At 45.9% G+C, this 20,790-nt stretch overlaps 2 protein-coding genes across 2 annotated transcripts in view; both read left to right on the top strand.

The window, feature by feature from the left end:
* The window catches only part of LOC110223371 (mucin-16-like), a 30,772-nt gene extending 14,173 nt beyond the window's left edge, over nt 1-16,599 (top strand). The window contains exons 10-32 of the mRNA XM_078151829.1: nt 58-230; nt 1,739-1,774; nt 2,555-2,623; nt 3,296-3,361; nt 3,617-3,741; nt 3,847-3,914; nt 4,308-4,480; nt 5,988-6,023; nt 6,805-6,873; nt 7,547-7,612; nt 7,868-7,992; nt 8,098-8,165; nt 8,559-8,731; nt 10,240-10,275; nt 11,057-11,125; nt 11,798-11,863; nt 12,119-12,243; nt 12,349-12,416; nt 12,810-12,982; nt 14,491-14,526; nt 15,306-15,374; nt 16,048-16,113; nt 16,369-16,599. Coding sequence (XP_078007955.1) covers nt 58-230; nt 1,739-1,774; nt 2,555-2,623; nt 3,296-3,361; nt 3,617-3,741; nt 3,847-3,914; nt 4,308-4,480; nt 5,988-6,023; nt 6,805-6,873; nt 7,547-7,612; nt 7,868-7,992; nt 8,098-8,165; nt 8,559-8,731; nt 10,240-10,275; nt 11,057-11,125; nt 11,798-11,863; nt 12,119-12,243; nt 12,349-12,416; nt 12,810-12,982; nt 14,491-14,526; nt 15,306-15,374; nt 16,048-16,113; nt 16,369-16,595 — 2,182 coding nt within the window. The 3' untranslated portion in view covers nt 16,596-16,599. The remainder of the gene's footprint in view (nt 1-57; nt 231-1,738; nt 1,775-2,554; nt 2,624-3,295; nt 3,362-3,616; nt 3,742-3,846; nt 3,915-4,307; nt 4,481-5,987; nt 6,024-6,804; nt 6,874-7,546; nt 7,613-7,867; nt 7,993-8,097; nt 8,166-8,558; nt 8,732-10,239; nt 10,276-11,056; nt 11,126-11,797; nt 11,864-12,118; nt 12,244-12,348; nt 12,417-12,809; nt 12,983-14,490; nt 14,527-15,305; nt 15,375-16,047; nt 16,114-16,368) is intronic.
* Nucleotides 16,600-17,063: 464 nt separating this feature from the next.
* LOC144456598 (mucin-16-like) overlaps nt 17,064-20,790 on the top strand; it is a 40,153-nt gene continuing 36,426 nt past the window's right edge. The window contains exons 1-4 of the mRNA XM_078151830.1: nt 17,064-17,232; nt 18,738-18,773; nt 19,551-19,635; nt 20,614-20,737. Of these exons, the coding sequence (XP_078007956.1) occupies nt 17,064-17,232; nt 18,738-18,773; nt 19,551-19,635; nt 20,614-20,737 (414 nt within the window). The remainder of the gene's footprint in view (nt 17,233-18,737; nt 18,774-19,550; nt 19,636-20,613; nt 20,738-20,790) is intronic.

The following is a 20,790-nucleotide window of genomic DNA, read 5'->3' on the forward strand; positions in this document are numbered from 1 at the left end:
TCACGCCAATCTCTCAGCATTGACCTCAGCAGTCTCAACAATTGTTTCCTTCCACAGATCTATGAAGCGTGGCTCAGCAACTGCAGTGGATGCTTTGTGCAGCCATCGATGGGAGCCAAACCATTCCCCTCTAGATAGAGAAAAGGTTTATTGGGAGCTGAGCAACCAGACCCAAGGCCTCACCAGACTGGGCCCCTATACTCTGGACAAGAATAATTTCTACCTCGATGGTGAGATTCCTCACTGGGGCAACAATTGACCCCCTTCCCCCTTGCTGTTGAGTAAGCTCTGTTTTGAGACCAGAGGCCCAACATAAATATCTTCTCCCTTTTATCCCTACTCTGATTTAGGCCCTGGCCCTCACCAGAGCGCTAGGTTCCCAATCCTCCCTTGTCCAGCCAACTGCACTAAATGGGCCATGCCCATACTGATTTTCCTAATTAACTTGCCCCATTCCTTTTCATTTTCTGAGTCGTTTCCATTAGTGCCAGCCCCTGAGCTGTGGTTGTCGTCCTGTTATATTCAGTGTTTTAGCAATCCATTGCATAGAGTCATGGATGGAAGAAAAGGTACAAAGGACAGGAAAGTAGGAGGGTTGGGTTCTTACCATGTTAGTCAGAATTCAAACTCAATACAAATTAGAAAGGTGCATCGTAACGAACGCCTTGACATTTAAGAAATGTGAGGTAAAAATATGCATGAAGAGTCACAAAATAAATTGCCTGACCAGAGGATGATGGGGACGTGACCAGAAAGATTTCACATTGGAAGGCTATAAGGGTTTTAGCAGACTGACATCTCAACACGATCCAGTCGGGTGATGGAACAATCCAATTAGTCCCCAGGGAGGGAAATCTAGCCCCTGGAAAGAGGAAGATGGTAGTTCCACTGTCCTCTGGCCTGATCAGCCCCCATTTACAATATTATGTTCTGTCGTGAGGACACATGTTTGAAGAACACAATATATACAGAGAGAAAATGGCCATCATGGGGAACTTGAAACGATGCTGTAAAAGGAGTGTTGGAAAGAACTAGGTGTGTTTAATATAAAGTGAAGAGGTTTAATGACGGTCTTCCAGTATTTAAAGACCTCTAATGGGGCAAAACACATAAAATGCTTCTACTTGGCCTGTGAGAGGGGAATTACAAGTAATGTGTGAAAGTTACTGGGGAATGTATTTCAATTCACATTAAAGGAAAATTTTCTGTTAATTATAGCCATCCAAAAGTAGAGTGCACTGCCTCAAGAAGCAGTAGGGGTCCCCTCACAGAAGGCCCTCATGCAAATCTTCAGTGGCATTTTGCTGGGAATGGTATTGGAAAGGTTCTTCCATAGGAAGCTGGGACTAATTTGAATGAACAAGGCTTTTGCATGCTTACTATTGTGCACGAGATTCTGTCTTGCTCTTAGAGATGACTGGGATAGTCAGTAGATGGCTTTGCCTTCTGCCATGTTTCTGCAGGCCAGGACACAGCCAAAATGAATTGATTCAGGGCTCTACTTGCTCCATCTAAATCCCCACAGCTATAAGTGCCCTTATTACCTCTAACTTCACGGTAGAACTTCATGGCAGAGAGCGAGTGCCCACAAGAATGCTACTCTCCTCCCATAAGCATATCCATGCAACTCAAACTGAGTCCTCAGTTCAGCTCTGGTTCCCATCCTAGTGTCCCTGACATTTCCTTTTCCTTCTTTTCTGGTCTCCTTGCCTTCATCATGTGTTATTTGGGTTTACAGGTTATAATGAATACCAGCCCAAGGAACACATAACCAGTAAGTGTTTGGATATCCAAATCAACTCTGAGTCCCAGGTCATCAATGAATCCCAAGCCTTTTTTTCTCTCTTGACTCCTAGAGACAAGCCCCACAATGCCAATGTTTCTTCCACTTTAGTCAACTGTGGGGTCTTTAGAAAGGAATTCTCCACTCACTCCCCCAAAGTCTGTCTTAAGACATAGCAAGTTTCCCATCACTAGAAATCATCATAGAGACACAAGATGTTAAGAATGCTCTAGAAGAGGGCTAGAAGCACTCTGAGGGTTCCCTAGTACTGAGATTCTTTGAAGAAATTGTCCCAGGTGGGGAAAATGGGCTCTGGTTCCTTCCGGCCCTTCATGATGCAGAGACAGTGTTTCATTTCCTGGGCTTACCAGGTCCTCTCTCTGAGGCCGCACGGTGATAACTTTGCAGGAAATTCTTGTGGAATGGTCGGGGGAATTAAGAGTGGACCCCAGGTCTTTAAGAGACATTTTCTGAAGGAGACCTCGTGATGGTGTCCCTTGTTACCCCTAAATGCCACTTCTGCTAATAGTGTCCCCAGCTGGACACTTTAGCCAATGTCCTTTTGAAAGGCTCCTCCTGTGGGAAGCCAGGCAGCTGAGTCAACCAGAAGGGTCTGTCCACATTCATCCAGTCATTTTGAAACCCTTATTAGGCATTTCCTACACGTGGAACACTGAATTAATGACCACAGAAATATTGGGATGACCCCACGTAGTTGTAGGCCACTGTGATCCCTGTCACCTTCAATATCACTTCATTTTTTTCTGACAGCTTTGGATGCATCCACTGTATCATCATTTACAACTCCCGAGGCATACCCAGAGCCTGGAGCCTCCACAGGTAGAAATTCAGCAACGTCAGTACCTTGGAGAAAGACCAGTGTGTCCCACCTGGAAGCTGGGGTTCTGAATTATGATTTTGAAAAGGATTATGAATTAGGATTATGAAAAGCAAAATTGTCTTAATCCTTGAAAATCACCTCATTCTAAGAAATACTCAACTTGCAAAGAAGGGCAAGCCAGTATCTGAGACTTGGTTTATCATCTTGGGTGGGGGACAGTGACAGTGGTGTGATGTATATTTCAAAGCCCTCCCCCCCAAACACACGCACGCACACACACACACACACACACACACACACACATGGAGAGATACACAGAGATAGAAGGGCATACATTTCTGGCAGCTAATAAAACATGTAATCCAAAAAATTCCCATAGATATTTGAAATGAGCCCATGTGCCCCATGCAAAACCTAAAGAAAATGAAAGCTGGGGCATGCTAGATAGCAAGCACTCAGCCTGATGAGTGTTGCCTGTAGCAGCCCATTACACAAATATCTGTTTCCTCTTGTGGTTGCTCAGCACCATCGCACACTACTTTCAATCCTCCGAAGGGATTCTGTGACTAAATCAAGTTGACCACTTTTCTCCCCCATGCATAGTTCTCTCCCCAACCTGAAATTTTTCGTACTGATTTCAATGATTTCCATTCTTCATGATTTCTCCTCAGCTCCTGTGAGAGGCTCTTTCCCTGCAGACACCTCTTCTGCTCCCTCACCATTCTCCACTACCCCAGGTACAAAGGGTGCACTCATCGGGCACTCCCAGGAGTATCCTTATAATGTTTAACTAGGAGATGGAGGAAGAGTGGGAGAGGAATAGGCAAGGAAGGTTTGGGAAAGGGTAGAGATTCCTTGATATGAATGTCAATGAAGACAGGGAATATGAGTTTTCCTTCCAGGAGAATCCAAGGAGAGGGTGTCAGTGGGCATATTTGTTTGCTGCGCTCAGGGCTGAGGCATGGGGCTTTTGTTTCCCTCCTCCATTACAGCTGGTGGCCACAACCTGAAACTTTTCAGCCTGAACTTCAGCATCACCAACCTATTGTTCACAGAAGACATGGGTCACCCAGGCTCTGGCATTTTCAATTCCACCGAGAGAACGGTGCAGCGTATGGTGAGACTCCACAGCCCCTGCCCAGCCCCACTCCTGCACAGAGAGCTTCTCCACTGTGGGGGTTGTAAGGCTGGCTGCTCATTCCTCTTCTTCTCTCCTTGACAGTTCAACCCCTTGTTCAAGCAAAGCAGCATTGGTTCCTCCTATGGTGACTGCAAAGTGATTGCTCTGAGGTGAGACCTGAAAATACAATTTGGAGCCCTGAGATCGTCTCTCTTGGTTCCCCAGGTTCATGGTGAAAGCTCGGGGTGGGAAAGCAACAAAGGCAGTGCCTCCACCCGGGGTCCATTTCCTCCATTTTCCCATCTGACAATGGTGTCATTTCCATACTCTGCATTCCTGGGTCCTTAGCAAAGTGATTCCCTTTGTCATCTTCTCTCCAGGGGGAGATCTGTGGCTATCGATCCACCCTACCCATACAAGTAATGGGAGATTTTCAGCCTTGATGGACTCACAATCACCCTTTCTCATGTCACTTCATCTCAGTTTGAGTGTGCCGAATGTCTCCCTCACGCCAATCTCTCAGCATTGACCTCAGCAGTCTCAACAATTGTTTCCTTCCACAGATCTATGAAGCGTGGCTCAGCAACTGCAGTGGATGCTTTGTGCAGCCATCGATGGGAGCCAAACCATTCCCCTCTAGATAGAGAAAAGGTTTATTGGGAGCTGAGCAACCAGACCCAAGGCCTCACCAGACTGGGCCCCTATACTCTGGACAAGAATAATTTCTACCTCGATGGTGAGATTCCTCACTGGGGCAACAATTGACCCCCTTCCCCTTGCTGTTGAGTAAGCTCTGTTTTGAGACCAGAGGCCCAACATAAATATCTTCTCCCTTTTATCCCTACTCTGATTTAGGCCCTGGCCCTCACCAGAGCGCTAGGTTCCCAATCCTCCCTTGTCCAGCCAACTGCACTAAATGGGCCATGCCCATACTGATTTTCCTAATTAACTTGCCCCATTCCTTTTCATTTTCTGAGTCGTTTCCATTAGTGCCAGCCCCTGAGCTGTGGTTGTCGTCCTGTTATATTCAGTGTTTTAGCAATCCATTGCATAGAGTCATGGATGGAAGAAAAGGTACAAAGGACAGGAAAGTAGGAGGGTTGGGTTCTTACCATGTTAGTCAGAATTCAAACTCAATACAAATTAGAAAGGTGCATCGTAACGAACGCCTTGACATTTAAGAAATGTGAGGTAAAAATATGCATGAAGAGTCACAAAATAAATTGCCTGACCAGAGGATGATGGGGACGTGACCAGAAAGATTTCACATTGGAAGGCTATAAGGGTTTTAGCAGACTGACATCTCAACACGATCCAGTCGGGTGATGGAACAATCCAATTAGTCCCCAGGGAGGGAAATCTAGCCCCTGGAAAGAGGAAGATGGTAGTTCCACTGTCCTCTGGCCTGATCAGCCCCCATTTACAATATTATGTTCTGTCGTGAGGACACATGTTTGAAGAACACAATATATACAGAGAGAAAATGGCCATCATGGGGAACTTGAAACGATGCTGTAAAAGGAGTGTTGGAAAGAACTAGGTGTGTTTAATATAAAGTGAAGAGGTTTAATGACGGTCTTCCAGTATTTAAAGACCTCTAATGGGGCAAAACACATAAAATGCTTCTACTTGGCCTGTGAGAGGGGAATTACAAGTAATGTGTGAAAGTTACTGGGGAATGTATTTCAATTCACATTAAAGGAAAATTTTCTGTTAATTATAGCCATCCAAAAGTAGAGTGCACTGCCTCAAGAAGCAGTAGGGGTCCCCTCACAGAAGGCCCTCATGCAAATCTTCAGTGGCATTTTGCTGGGAATGGTATTGGAAAGGTTCTTCCATAGGAAGCTGGGACTAATTTGAATGAACAAGGCTTTTGCATGCTTACTATTGTGCACGAGATTCTGTCTTGCTCTTAGAGATGACTGGGATAGTCAGTAGATGGCTTTGCCTTCTGCCATGTTTCTGCAGGCCAGGACACAGCCAAAATGAATTGATTCAGGGCTCTACTTGCTCCATCTAAATCCCCACAGCTATAAGTGCCCTTATTACCTCTAACTTCACGGTAGAACTTCATGGCAGAGAGCGAGTGCCCACAAGAATGCTACTCTCCTCCCATAAGCATATCCATGCAACTCAAACTGAGTCCTCAGTTCAGCTCTGGTTCCCATCCTAGTGTCCCTGACATTTCCTTTTCCTTCTTTTCTGGTCTCCTTGCCTTCATCATGTGTTATTTGGGTTTACAGGTTATAATGAATACCAGCCCAAGGAACACATAACCAGTAAGTGTTTGGATATCCAAATCAACTCTGAGTCCCAGGTCATCAATGAATCCCAAGCCTTTTTTTCTCTCTTGACTCCTAGAGACAAGCCCCACAATGCCAATGTTTCTTCCACTTTAGTCAACTGTGGGGTCTTTAGAAAGGAATTCTCCACTCACTCCCCCAAAGTCTGTCTTAAGACATAGCAAGTTTCCCATCACTAGAAATCATCATAGAGACACAAGATGTTAAGAATGCTCTAGAAGAGGGCTAGAAGCACTCTGAGGGTTCCCTAGTACTGAGATTCTTTGAAGAAATTGTCCCAGGTGGGGAAAATGGGCTCTGGTTCCTTCCGGCCCTTCATGATGCAGAGACAGTGTTTCATTTCCTGGGCTTACCAGGTCCTCTCTCTGAGGCCGCACGGTGATAACTTTGCAGGAAATTCTTGTGGAATGGTCGGGGGAATTAAGAGTGGACCCCAGGTCTTTAAGAGACATTTTCTGAAGGAGACCTCGTGATGGTGTCCCTTGTTACCCCTAAATGCCACTTCTGCTAATAGTGTCCCCAGCTGGACACTTTAGCCAATGTCCTTTTGAAAGGCTCCTCCTGTGGGAAGCCAGGCAGCTGAGTCAACCAGAAGGGTCTGTCCACATTCATCCAGTCATTTGTGAAACCCTTATTAGGCATTTCCTACACGTGGAACACTGAATTAATGACCACAGAAATATTGGGATGACCCCACGTAGTTGTAGGCCACTGTGATCCCTGTCACCTTCAATATCACTTCATTTTTTTCTGACAGCTTTGGATGCATCCACTGTATCATCATTTACAACTCCCGAGGCATACCCAGAGCCTGGAGCCTCCACAGGTAGAAATTCAGCAACGTCAGTACCTTGGAGAAAGACCAGTGTGTCCCACCTGGAAGCTGGGGTTCTGAATTATGATTTTGAAAAGGATTATGAATTAGGATTATGAAAAGCAAAATTGTCTTAATCCTTGAAAATCACCTCATTCTAAGAAATACTCAACTTGCAAAGAAGGGCAAGCCAGTATCTGAGACTTGGTTTATCATCTTGGGTGGGGGACAGTGACAGTGGTGTGATGTATATTTCAAAGCCCTCCCCCCCAAACACACGCACGCACACACACACACACACACACACACACACACACGGAGAGATACACAGAGATAGAAGGGCATACATTTCTGGCAGCTAATAAAACATGTAATCCAAAAAATTCCCATAGATATTTGAAATGAGCCCATGTGCCCCATGCAAAACCTAAAGAAAATGAAAGCTGGGGCATGCTAGATAGCAAGCACTCAGCCTGATGAGTGTTGCCTGTAGCAGCCCATTACACAAATATCTGTTTCCTCTTGTGGTTGCTCAGCACCATCGCACACTACTTTCAATCCTCCGAAGGGATTCTGTGACTAAATCAAGTTGACCACTTTTCTCCCCCATGCAATAGTTCTCTCCCCAACCTGAAATTTTTCGTACTGATTTCAATGATTTCCATTCTTCATGATTTCTCCTCAGCTCCTGTGAGAGGCTCTTTCCCTGCAGACACCTCTTCTGCTCCCTCACCATTCTCCACTACCCCAGGTACAAAGGGTGCACTCATCGGGCACTCCCAGGAGTATCCTTATAATGTTTAACTAGGAGATGGAGGAAGAGTGGGAGAGGAATAGGCAAGGAAGGTTTGGGAAAGGGTAGAGATTCCTTGATATGAATGTCAATGAAGACAGGGAATATGAGTTTTCCTTCCAGGAGAATCCAAGGAGAGGGTGTCAGTGGGCATATTTGTTTGCTGCGCTCAGGGCTGAGGCATGGGGCTTTTGTTTCCCTCCTCCATTACAGCTGGTGGCCACAACCTGAAACTTTTCAGCCTGAACTTCAGCATCACCAACCTATTGTTCACAGAAGACATGGGTCACCCAGGCTCTGGCATTTTCAATTCCACCGAGAGAACGGTGCAGCGTATGGTGAGACTCCACAGCCCCTGCCCAGCCCCACTCCTGCACAGAGAGCTTCTCCACTGTGGGGGTTGTAAGGCTGGCTGCTCATTCCTCTTCTTCTCTCCTTGACAGTTCAACCCCTTGTTCAAGCAAAGCAGCATTGGTTCCTCCTATGGTGACTGCAAAGTGATTGCTCTGAGGTGAGACCTGAAAATACAATTTGGAGCCCTGAGATCGTCTCTCTTGGTTCCCCAGGTTCATGGTGAAAGCTCGGGGTGGGAAAGCAACAAAGGCAGTGCCTCCACCCGGGGTCCATTTCCTCCATTTTCCCATCTGACAATGGTGTCATTTCCATACTCTGCATTCCTGGGTCCTTAGCAAAGTGATTCCCTTTGTCATCTTCTCTCCAGGGGGAGATCTGTGGCTATCGATCCACCCTACCCATACAAGTAATGGGAGATTTTCAGCCTTGATGGACTCACAATCACCCTTTCTCATGTCACTTCATCTCAGTTTGAGTGTGCCGAATGTCTCCCTCACGCCAATCTCTCAGCATTGACCTCAGCAGTCTCAACAATTGTTTCCTTCCACAGATCTATGAAGCGTGGCTCAGCAACTGCAGTGGATGCTTTGTGCAGCCATCGATGGGAGCCAAACCATTCCCCTCTAGATAGAGAAAAGGTTTATTGGGAGCTGAGCAACCAGACCCAAGGCCTCACCAGACTGGGCCCCTATACTCTGGACAAGAATAATTTCTACCTCGATGGTGAGATTCCTCACTGGGGCAACAATTGACCCCCTTCCCCCTTGCTGTTGAGTAAGCTCTGTTTTGAGACCAGAGGCCCAACATAAATATCTTCTCCCTTTTATCCCTACTCTGATTTAGGCCCTGGCCCTCACCAGAGCGCTAGGTTCCCAATCCTCCCTTGTCCAGCCAACTGCACTAAATGGGCCATGCCCATACTGATTTTCCTAATTAACTTGCCCCATTCCTTTTCATTTTCTGAGTCGTTTCCATTAGTGCCAGCCCCTGAGCTGTGGTTGTCGTCCTGTTATATTCAGTGTTTTAGCAATCCATTGCATAGAGTCATGGATGGAAGAAAAGGTACAAAGGACAGGAAAGTAGGAGGGTTGGGTTCTTACCATGTTAGTCAGAATTCAAACTCAATACAAATTAGAAAGGTGCATCGTAACGAACGCCTTGACATTTAAGAAATGTGAGGTAAAAATATGCATGAAGAGTCACAAAATAAATTGCCTGACCAGAGGATGATGGGGACGTGACCAGAAAGATTTCACATTGGAAGGCTATAAGGGTTTTAGCAGACTGACATCTCAACACGATCCAGTCGGGTGATGGAACAATCCAATTAGTCCCCAGGGAGGGAAATCTAGCCCCTGGAAAGAGGAAGATGGTAGTTCCACTGTCCTCTGGCCTGATCAGCCCCCATTTACAATATTATGTTCTGTCGTGAGGACACATGTTTGAAGAACACAATATATACAGAGAGAAAATGGCCATCATGGGGAACTTGAAACGATGCTGTAAAAGGAGTGTTGGAAAGAACTAGGTGTGTTTAATATAAAGTGAAGAGGTTTAATGACGGTCTTCCAGTATTTAAAGACCTCTAATGGGGCAAAACACATAAAATGCTTCTACTTGGCCTGTGAGAGGGGAATTACAAGTAATGTGTGAAAGTTACTGGGGAATGTATTTCAATTCACATTAAAGGAAAATTTTCTGTTAATTATAGCCATCCAAAAGTAGAGTGCACTGCCTCAAGAAGCAGTAGGGGTCCCCTCACAGAAGGCCCTCATGCAAATCTTCAGTGGCATTTTGCTGGGAATGGTATTGGAAAGGTTCTTCCATAGGAAGCTGGGACTAATTTGAATGAACAAGGCTTTTGCATGCTTACTATTGTGCACGAGATTCTGTCTTGCTCTTAGAGATGACTGGGATAGTCAGTAGATGGCTTTGCCTTCTGCCATGTTTCTGCAGGCCAGGACACAGCCAAAATGAATTGATTCAGGGCTCTACTTGCTCCATCTAAATCCCCACAGCTATAAGTGCCCTTATTACCTCTAACTTCACGGTAGAACTTCATGGCAGAGAGCGAGTGCCCACAAGAATGCTACTCTCCTCCCATAAGCATATCCATGCAACTCAAACTGAGTCCTCAGTTCAGCTCTGGTTCCCATCCTAGTGTCCCTGACATTTCCTTTTCCTTCTTTTCTGGTCTCCTTGCCTTCATCATGTGTTATTTGGGTTTACAGGTTATAATGAATACCAGCCCAAGGAACACATAACCAGTAAGTGTTTGGATATCCAAATCAACTCTGAGTCCCAGGTCATCAATGAATCCCAAGCCTTTTTTTCTCTCTTGACTCCTAGAGACAAGCCCCACAATGCCAATGTTTCTTCCACTTTAGTCAACTGTGGGGTCTTTAGAAAGGAATTCTCCACTCACTCCCCCAAAGTCTGTCTTAAGACATAGCAAGTTTCCCATCACTAGAAATCATCATAGAGACACAAGATGTTAAGAATGCTCTAGAAGAGGGCTAGAAGCACTCTGAGGGTTCCCTAGTACTGAGATTCTTTGAAGAAATTGTCCCAGGTGGGGAAAATGGGCTCTGGTTCCTTCCGGCCCTTCATGATGCAGAGACAGTGTTTCATTTCCTGGGCTTACCAGGTCCTCTCTCTGAGGCCGCACGGTGATAACTTTGCAGGAAATTCTTGTGGAATGGTCGGGGGAATTAAGAGTGGACCCCAGGTCTTTAAGAGACATTTTCTGAAGGAGACCTCGTGATGGTGTCCCTTGTTACCCCTAAATGCCACTTCTGCTAATAGTGTCCCCAGCTGGACACTTTAGCCAATGTCCTTTTGAAAGGCTCCTCCTGTGGGAAGCCAGGCAGCTGAGTCAACCAGAAGGGTCTGTCCACATTCATCCAGTCATTTGTGAAACCCTTATTAGGCATTTCCTACACGTGGAACACTGAATTAATGACCACAGAAATATTGGGATGACCCCACGTAGTTGTAGGCCACTGTGATCCCTGTCACCTTCAATATCACTTCATTTTTTTCTGACAGCTTTGGATGCATCCACTGTATCATCATTTACAACTCCCGAGGCATACCCAGAGCCTGGAGCCTCCACAGGTAGAAATTCAGCAACGTCAGTACCTTGGAGAAAGACCAGTGTGTCCCACCTGGAAGCTGGGGTTCTGAATTATGATTTTGAAAAGGATTATGAATTAGGATTATGAAAAGCAAAATTGTCTTAATCCTTGAAAATCACCTCATTCTAAGAAATACTCAACTTGCAAAGAAGGGCAAGCCAGTATCTGAGACTTGGTTTATCATCTTGGGTGGGGGACAGTGACAGTGGTGTGATGTATATTTCAAAGCCCTCCCCCCAAACACACGCACGCACACACACACACACACACACACACACACACACGGAGAGATACACAGAGATAGAAGGGCATACATTTCTGGCAGCTAATAAAACATGTAATCCAAAAAATTCCCATAGATATTTGAAATGAGCCCATGTGCCCCATGCAAAACCTAAAGAAAATGAAAGCTGGGGCATGCTAGATAGCAAGCACTCAGCCTGATGAGTGTTGCCTGTAGCAGCCCATTACACAAATATCTGTTTCCTCTTGTGGTTGCTCAGCACCATCGCACACTACTTTCAATCCTCCGAAGGGATTCTGTGACTAAATCAAGTTGACCACTTTTCTCCCCCATGCAATAGTTCTCTCCCCAACCTGAAATTTTTCGTACTGATTTCAATGATTTCCATTCTTCATGATTTCTCCTCAGCTCCTGTGAGAGGCTCTTTCCCTGCAGACACCTCTTCTGCTCCCTCACCATTCTCCACTACCCCAGGTACAAAGGGTGCACTCATCGGGCACTCCCAGGAGTATCCTTATAATGTTTAACTAGGAGATGGAGGAAGAGTGGGAGAGGAATAGGCAAGGAAGGTTTGGGAAAGGGTAGAGATTCCTTGATATGAATGTCAATGAAGACAGGGAATATGAGTTTTCCTTCCAGGAGAATCCAAGGAGAGGGTGTCAGTGGGCATATTTGTTTGCTGCGCTCAGGGCTGAGGCATGGGGCTTTTGTTTCCCTCCTCCATTACAGCTGGTGGCCACAACCTGAAACTTTTCAGCCTGAACTTCAGCATCACCAACCTATTGTTCACAGAAGACATGGGTCACCCAGGCTCTGGCATTTTCAATTCCACCGAGAGAACGGTGCAGCGTATGGTGAGACTCCACAGCCCCTGCCCAGCCCCACTCCTGCACAGAGAGCTTCTCCACTGTGGGGGTTGTAAGGCTGGCTGCTCATTCCTCTTCTTCTCTCCTTGACAGTTCAACCCCTTGTTCAAGCAAAGCAGCATTGGTTCCTCCTATGGTGACTGCAAAGTGATTGCTCTGAGGTGAGACCTGAAAATACAATTTGGAGCCCTGAGATCGTCTCTCTTGGTTCCCCAGGTTCATGGTGAAAGCTCGGGGTGGGAAAGCAACAAAGGCAGTGCCTCCACCCGGGGTCCATTTCCTCCATTTTCCCATCTGACAATGGTGTCATTTCCATACTCTGCATTCCTGGGTCCTTAGCAAAGTGATTCCCTTTGTCATCTTCTCTCCAGGGGGAGATCTGTGGCTATCGATCCACCCTACCCATACAAGTAATGGGAGATTTTCAGCCTTGATGGACTCACAATCACCCTTTCTCATGTCACTTCATCTCAGTTAGAGTGTGCCGAATGTCTCCCTCACGCCAATCTCTCAGCATTGACCTCAGCAGTCTCAACAATTGTTTCCTTCCACAGATCTATGAAGCGTGGCTCAGCAACTGCAGTGGATGCTTTGTGCAGCCATCGATGGGAGCCAAACCATTCCCCTCTAGATAGAGAAAAGGTTTATTGGGAGCTGAGCAACCAGACCCAAGGCCTCACCAGACTGGGCCCCTATACTCTGGACAAGAATAATTTCTACCTCGATGGTGAGATTCCTCACTGGGGCAACAATTGACCCCCTTCCCCCTTGCTGTTGAGTAAGCTCTGTTTTGAGACCAGAGGCCCAACATAAATATCTTCTCCCTTTTATCCCTACTCTGATTTAGGCCCTGGCCCTCACCAGAGCGCTAGGTTCCCAATCCTCCCTTGTCCAGCCAACTGCACTAAATGGGCCATGCCCATACTGATTTTCCTAATTAACTTGCCCCATTCCTTTTCATTTTCTGAGTCGTTTCCATTAGTGCCAGCCCCTGAGCTGTGGTTGTCGTCCTGTTATATTCAGTGTTTTAGCAATCCATTGCATAGAGTCATGGATGGAAGAAAAGGTACAAAGGACAGGAAAGTAGGAGGGTTGGGTTCTTACCATGTTAGTCAGAATTCAAACTCAATACAAATTAGAAAGGTGCATCGTAACGAACGCCTTGACATTTAAGAAATGTGAGGTAAAAATATGCATGAAGAGTCACAAAATAAATTGCCTGACCAGAGGATGATGGGGACGTGACCAGAAAGATTTCACATTGGAAGGCTATAAGGGTTTTAGCAGACTGACATCTCAACACGATCCAGTCGGGTGATGGAACAATCCAATTAGTCCCCAGGGAGGGAAATCTAGCCCCTGGAAAGAGGAAGATGGTAGTTCCACTGTCCTCTGGCCTGATCAGCCCCCATTTACAATATTATGTTCTGTCGTGAGGACACATGTTTGAAGAACACAATATATACAGAGAGAAAATGGCCATCATGGGGAACTTGAAACGATGCTGTAAAAGGAGTGTTGGAAAGAACTAGGTGTGTTTAATATAAAGTGAAGAGGTTTAATGACGGTCTTCCAGTATTTAAAGACCTCTAATGGGGCAAAACACATAAAATGCTTCTACTTGGCCTGTGAGAGGGGAATTACAAGTAATGTGTGAAAGTTACTGGGGAATGTATTTCAATTCACATTAAAGGAAAATTTTCTGTTAATTATAGCCATCCAAAAGTAGAGTGCACTGCCTCAAGAAGCAGTAGGGGTCCCCTCACAGAAGGCCCTCATGCAAATCTTCAGTGGCATTTTGCTGGGAATGGTATTGGAAAGGTTCTTCCATAGGAAGCTGGGACTAATTTGAATGAACAAGGCTTTTGCATGCTTACTATTGTGCACGAGATTCTGTCTTGCTCTTAGAGATGACTGGGATAGTCAGTAGATGGCTTTGCCTTCTGCCATGTTTCTGCAGGCCAGGACACAGCCAAAATGAATTGATTCAGGGCTCTACTTGCTCCATCTAAATCCCCACAGCTATAAGTGCCCTTATTACCTCTAACTTCACGGTAGAACTTCATGGCAGAGAGCGAGTGCCCACAAGAATGCTACTCTCCTCCCATAAGCATATCCATGCAACTCAAACTGAGTCCTCAGTTCAGCTCTGGTTCTCATCCTAGTGTCCCTGACATTTCCTTTTCCTTCTTTTCTGGTCTCCTTGCCTTCATCATGTGTTATTTGGGTTTACAGGTTATAATGAATACCAGCCCAAGGAACACATAACCAGTAAGTGTTTGGATATCCAAATCAACTCTGAGTCCCAGGTCATCAATGAATCCCAAGCCTTTTTTCTCTCTTGACTCCTAGAGACAAGCCCCACAATGCCAATGTTTCTTCCACTTTAGTCAACTGTGGGGTCTTTAGAAAGGAATTCTCCACTCACTCCCCCAAAGTCTGTCTTAAGACATAGCAAGTTTCCCATCACTAGAAATCATCATAGAGACACAAGATGTTAAGAATGCTCTAGAAGAGGGCTAGAAGCACTCTGAGGGTTCCCTAGTACTGAGATTCTTTGAAGAAATTGTCCCAGGTGGGGAAAATGGGCTCTGGTTCCTTCCGGCCCTTCATGATGCAGAGACAGTGTTTCATTTCCTGGGCTTACCAGGTCCTCTCTCTGAGGCCGCACGGTGATAACTTTGCAGGAAATTCTTGTGGAATGGTCGGGGGAATTAAGAGTGGACCCCAGGTCTTTAAGAGACATTTTCTGAAGGAGACCTCGTGATGGTGTCCCTTGTTACCCCTAAATGCCACTTCTGCTAATAGTGTCCCCAGCTGGACACTTTGGCCAATGTCCTTTTGAAAGGCTCCTCCTGTGGGAAGCCAGGCAGCTGAGTCAACCAGAAGGGTCTGTCCACATTCATCCAGTCATTTGCAAACCCTTATTAGGCATTTCCTACACGTGGAACACTGAATTAATGACCACAGAAATATTGGGATGACCCCACGTAGTTGTAGGCCACTGTGATCCCTGTCACCTTCAATATCACTTCATTTTTTTCTGACAGCTTTGGATGCATCCACTGTATCATCATTTACAACTCCCGAGGCATACCCAGAGCCTGGAGCCTCCACAGGTAGAAATTCAGCAACGTCAGTACCTTGGAGAAAGACCAGTGTGTCCCACCTGGAAGCTGGGGTTCTGAATTATGATTATGAAAAGGATTATGAATTAGGATTATGAAAAGCAAAATTGTCTTAATCCTTGAAAATCACCTCATTCTAAGAAATACTCAACTTGCAAAGAAGGGCAAGCCAGTATCTGAGACTTGGTTTATCATCTTGGGTGGGGGACAGTGACAGTGGTGTGATGTATATTTCAAAGCCCTCCCCCCCAAACACACGCACGCACACACACACACACACACACACACACACACACGGAGAGATACACAGAGATAGAAGGGCATACATTTCTGGCAGCTAATAAAACATGTAATCCAAAAAATTCCCATAGATATTTGAAATGAGCCCATGTGCCCCATGCAAAACCTAAAGAAAATGAAAGCTGGGGCATGCTAGATAGCAAGCACTCAGCCTGATGAGTGTTGCCTGTAGCAGCCCATTACACAAATATCTGTTTCCTCTTGTGGTTGCTCAGCACCATCGCACACTACTTTCAATCCTCCCAAGGGATTCTGTGACTAAATCAAGTTGACCACTTTTCTCCCCCTTGCAATAGTTCTCTCCCCAACCTGAAATTTTTCGTACTGATTTCAATGATTTCCATTCTTCATGATTTCTCCTCAGCTCCTGTGAGAGGCTCTTTCCCTGCAGACACCTCTTCTGCTCCCTCACCATTCTCCACTACCCCAGGTACAAAGGGTGCACTCATCGGGCACTCCCAGGAGTATCCTTATAATGTTTAACTAGGAGATGGAGGAAGAGTGGGAGAGGAATAGGCAAGGAAGGTTTGGGAAAGGGTAGAGATTCCTTGATATGAATGTCAATGAAGACAGGGAATATGAGTTTTCCTTCCAGGAGAATCCAAGGAGAGGGTGTCAGTGGGCATATTTGTTTGCTGCGCTCAGGGCTGAGGCATGGGGCTTTTGTTTCCCTCCTCCATTACAGCTGGTGGCCACAACCTGAAACTTTTCAGCCTGAACTTCAGCATCACCAACCTATTGTTCACAGAAGACATGGGTCACCCAGGCTCTGGCATTTTCAATTCCACCGAGAGAACGGTGCAGCGTATGGTGAGACTCCACAGCCCCTGCCCAGCCCCACTCCTGCACAGAGAGCTTCTCCACTGTGGGGGTTGTAAGGCTGGCTGCTCATTCCTCTTCTTCTCTCCTTGACAGTTCAACCCTTGTTCAAGCAAAGCAGCATTGGTTTCCTCCTATGGTGACTGCAAAGTGATTGCTCTGAGGTGAGACCTGAAAATACAATTTGGAGCCCTGAGATCGTCTCTCTTGGTTCCCCAGGTTCATGGTGAAAGCTCGGGGTGGGAAAGCAACAAAGGCAGTGCCTCCACCCGGGGTCCATTTCCTCCATTTTCCCATCTGACAATGGTGTCATTTCCATACTCTGCATTCCTGGGTCCTTAGCAAAGTGATTCCCTTTGTCATCTTCTCTCCAGGGGGAGATCTGTGGCTATCGATCCACCCTACCCATACAAGTAATGGGAGATTTTCAGCCTTGATGGACTCACAATCACCCTTTCTCATGTCACTTCATCTCAGTTTGAGTGTGCCGAATGTCTCCCTCACGCCAATCTCTCAGCATTGACCTCAGCAGTCTCAACAATTGTTTCCTTCCACAGATCTATGAAGCGTGGCTCAGCAACTGCAGTGGATGCTTTGTGCAGCCATCGATGGGAGCCAAACCATTCCCCTCTAGATAGAGAAAAGGTTTATTGGGAGCTGAGCAACCAGACCCAAGGCCTCACCAGACTGGGCCCCTATACTCTGGACAAGAATAATTTCTACCTCGATGGTGAGATTCCTCACTGGGGCAACAATTGACCCCCTTCCCCCTTGCTGTTGAGTAAGCTCTGTTTTGAGACCAGAGGCCCAACATAAATATCTTCTCCCTTTTATCCCTACTCTGATTTAGGCCCTGGCCCTCACCAGAGCGCTAGGTTCCCAATCCTCCCTTGTCCAGCCAACTGCACTAAATGGGCCATGCCATACTGATTTTCCTAATTAACTTGCCCCATTCCTTTTCATTTTCTGAGTCGTTTCCATTAGTGCCAGCCCCTGAGCTGTGGTTGTCGTCCTGTTATATTCAGTGTTTTAGCAATCCATTGCATAGAGTCATGGATGGAAGAAAAGGTACAAAGGACAGGAAAGTAGGAGGGTTGGGTTCTTACCATGTTAGTCAGAATTCAAACTCAATACAAATTAGAAAGGTGCATCGTAACGAACGCCTTGACATTTAAGAAATGTGAGGTAAAAATATGCATGAAGAGTCACAAAATAAATTGCCTGACCAGAGGATGATGGGGACGTGACCAGAAAGATTTCACATTGGAAGGCTATAAGGGTTTTAGCAGACTGACATCTCAACACGATCCAGTCGGGTGATGGAACAATCCAATTAGTCCCAGGGAGGGAAATCTAGCCCCTGGAAAGAGGAAGATGGTAGTTCCACTGTCCTCTGGCCTGATCAGCCCCCATTTACAATATTATGTTCTGTCGTGAGGACACATGTTTGAAGAACACAATATATACAGAGAGAAAATGGCCATCATGGGGAACTTGAAACGATGCTGTAAAAGGAGTGTTGGAAAGAACTAGGTGTGTTTAATATAAAGTGAAGAGGTTTAATGACGGTCTTCCAGTATTTAAAGACCTCTAATGGGGCAAAACACATAAAATGCTTCTACTTGGCCTGTGAGAGGGGAATTACAAGTAATGTGTGAAAGTTACTGGGGAATGTATTTCAATTCACATTAAAGGAAAATTTTCTGTTAATTATAGCCATCCAAAAGTAGAGTGCACTGCCTCAAGAAGCAGTAGGGGTCCCCTCACAGAAGGCCCTCATGCAAATCTTCAGTGGCATTTTGCTGGGAATGGTATTGGAAAGGTTCTTCCATAGGAAGCTGGGACTAATTTGAATGAACAAGGCTTTTGCATGCTTACTATTGTGCACGAGATTCTGTCTTGCTCTTAGAGATGACTGGGATAGTCAGTAGATGGCTTTGCCTTCTGCCATGTTTCTGCAGGCCAGGACACAGCCAAATGAATTGATTCAGGGCTCTACTTGCTCCATCTAAATCCCCACAGCTATAAGTGCCCTTATTACCTCTAACTTCACGGTAGAACTTCATGGCAGAGAGCGAGTGCCCACAAGAATGCTACTCTCCTCCCATAAGCATATCCATGCAACTCAAACTGAGTCCTCAGTTCAGCTCTGGTTCCCATCCTAGTGTCCCTGACATTTCCTTTTCCTTCTTTTCTGGTCTCCTTGCCTTCATCATGTGTTATTTGGGTTTACAGGTTATAATGAATACCAGCCCAAGGAACACATAACCAGTAAGTGTTTGGATATCCAAATCAACTCTGAGTCCCAGGTCATCAATGAATCCCAAGCCTTTTTTTCTCTCTTGACTCCTAGAGACAAGCCCCACAATGCCAATGTTTCTTCCACTTTAGTCAACTGTGGGGTCTTTAGAAAGGAATTCTCCACTCACTCCCCAAAGTCTGTCTTAAGACATAGCAAGTTTCCCATCACTAGAAATCATCATAGAGACACAAGATGTTAAGAATGCTCTAGAAGAGGGCTAGAAGCACTCTGAGGGTTCCCTAGTACTGAGATTCTTTGAAGAAATTGTCCCAGGTGGGGAAAATGGGCTCTGGTTCCTTCCGGCCCTTCATGATGCAGAGACAGTGTTTCATTTCCTGGCTTACCAGGTCCTCTCTCTGAGGCCGCACGGTGATAACTTTGCAGGAAATTCTTGTGGAATGGTCGGGGAATTAAGAGTGGACCCCAGGTCTTTAAGAGACATTTTCTGAAGGAGACCTCGTGATGGTGTCCCTTGTTACCCCTAAATGCCACTTCTGCTAATAGTGTCCCCCAGCTGGACACTTTAGCCAATGTCCTTTTGAAAGGCTCCTCCTGTGGGAAGCCAGGCAGCTGAGTCAACCAGAAGGGTCTGTCCACATTCATCCAGTCATTTGAAACCCTTATTAGGCATTTCCTACACGTGGAACACTGAATTAATGACCACAGAAATATTGGGATGACCCCACGTAGTTGTAGGCCACTGTGATCCCTGTCACCTTCAATATCACTTCATTTTTTTCTGACAGCTTTGGATGCATCCACTGTATCATCATTTACAACTCCCGAGGCATACCCAGAGCCTGGAGCCTCCACAGGTAGAAATTCAGCAACGTCAGTACCTTGGAGAAAGACCAGTGTGTCCCACCTGGAAGCTGGGTTCTGAATTATGATTATGAAAAGGATTATGAATTAGGATTATGAAAAGCAAAATTGTCTTAATCCTTGAAAATCACCTCATTCTAAGAAATACTCAACTTGCAAAGAAGGGCAAGCCAGTATCTGAGACTTGGTTTATCATCTTGGGTGGGGGACAGTGACAGTGGTGTGATGTATATTTCAAAGCCCTCCCCCCCAAACACACGCACGCACACACACACACACACACACACACACACACACACACGGAGAGATACACAGAGATAGAAGGGCATACATTTCTGGCAGCTAATAAAACATGTAATCCAAAAAATTCCCATAGATATTTGAAATGAGCCCATGTGCCCCATGCAAAACCTAAAGAAAATGAAAGCTGGGGCATGCTAGATAGCAAGCACTCAGCCTGATGAGTGTTGCCTGTAGCAGCCCATTACACAAATATCTGTTTCCTCTTGTGGTTGCTCAGCACCATCGCACACTACTTTCAATCCTCCCAAGGATTCTGTGACTAAATCAAGTTGACCACTTTTCTCCCCCTTGCAATAGTTCTCTCCCCAACCTGAAATTTTCGTACTGATTTCAATGATTTCCATTCTTCATGATTTCTCCTCAGCTCCTGTGAGAGGCTCTTTCCCTGCAGACACCTCTTCTGCTCCCTCACCATTCTCCACTACCCCAGGTACAAAGGGTGCACTCATCGGGCACTCCCAGGAGTATCCTTATAATGTTTAACTAGGAGATGGAGGAAGAGTGGGAGAGGAATAGGCAAGGAAGGTTGGGAAAGGGTAGAGATTCCTTGATATGAATGTCAATGAAGACAGGGAATATGAGTTTTCCTTCCAGGAGAATCCAAGGAGAGGGTGTCAGTGGGCATATTTGTTTGCTGCGCTCAGGGCTGAGGCATGGGGCTTTTGTTTCCCTCCTCCATTACAGCTGGTGGCCACAACCTGAAACTTTTCAGCCTGAACTTCAGCATCACCAACCTATTGTTCACAGAAGACATGGTCACCCAGGCTCTGGCATTTTCAATTCCACCGAGAGAACGGTGCAGCGTATGGTGAGACTCCACAGCCCCTGCCCAGCCCCACTCCTGCACAGAGAGCTTCTCCA

This window comes from Phascolarctos cinereus, unplaced genomic scaffold (genome assembly GCF_003287225.1).
Source record: "Phascolarctos cinereus isolate Bilbo 61053 unplaced genomic scaffold, phaCin_HiC Scaffold_4;HRSCAF=312, whole genome shotgun sequence".
Taxonomy (NCBI): Eukaryota; Metazoa; Chordata; class Mammalia; order Diprotodontia; family Phascolarctidae; genus Phascolarctos; species Phascolarctos cinereus.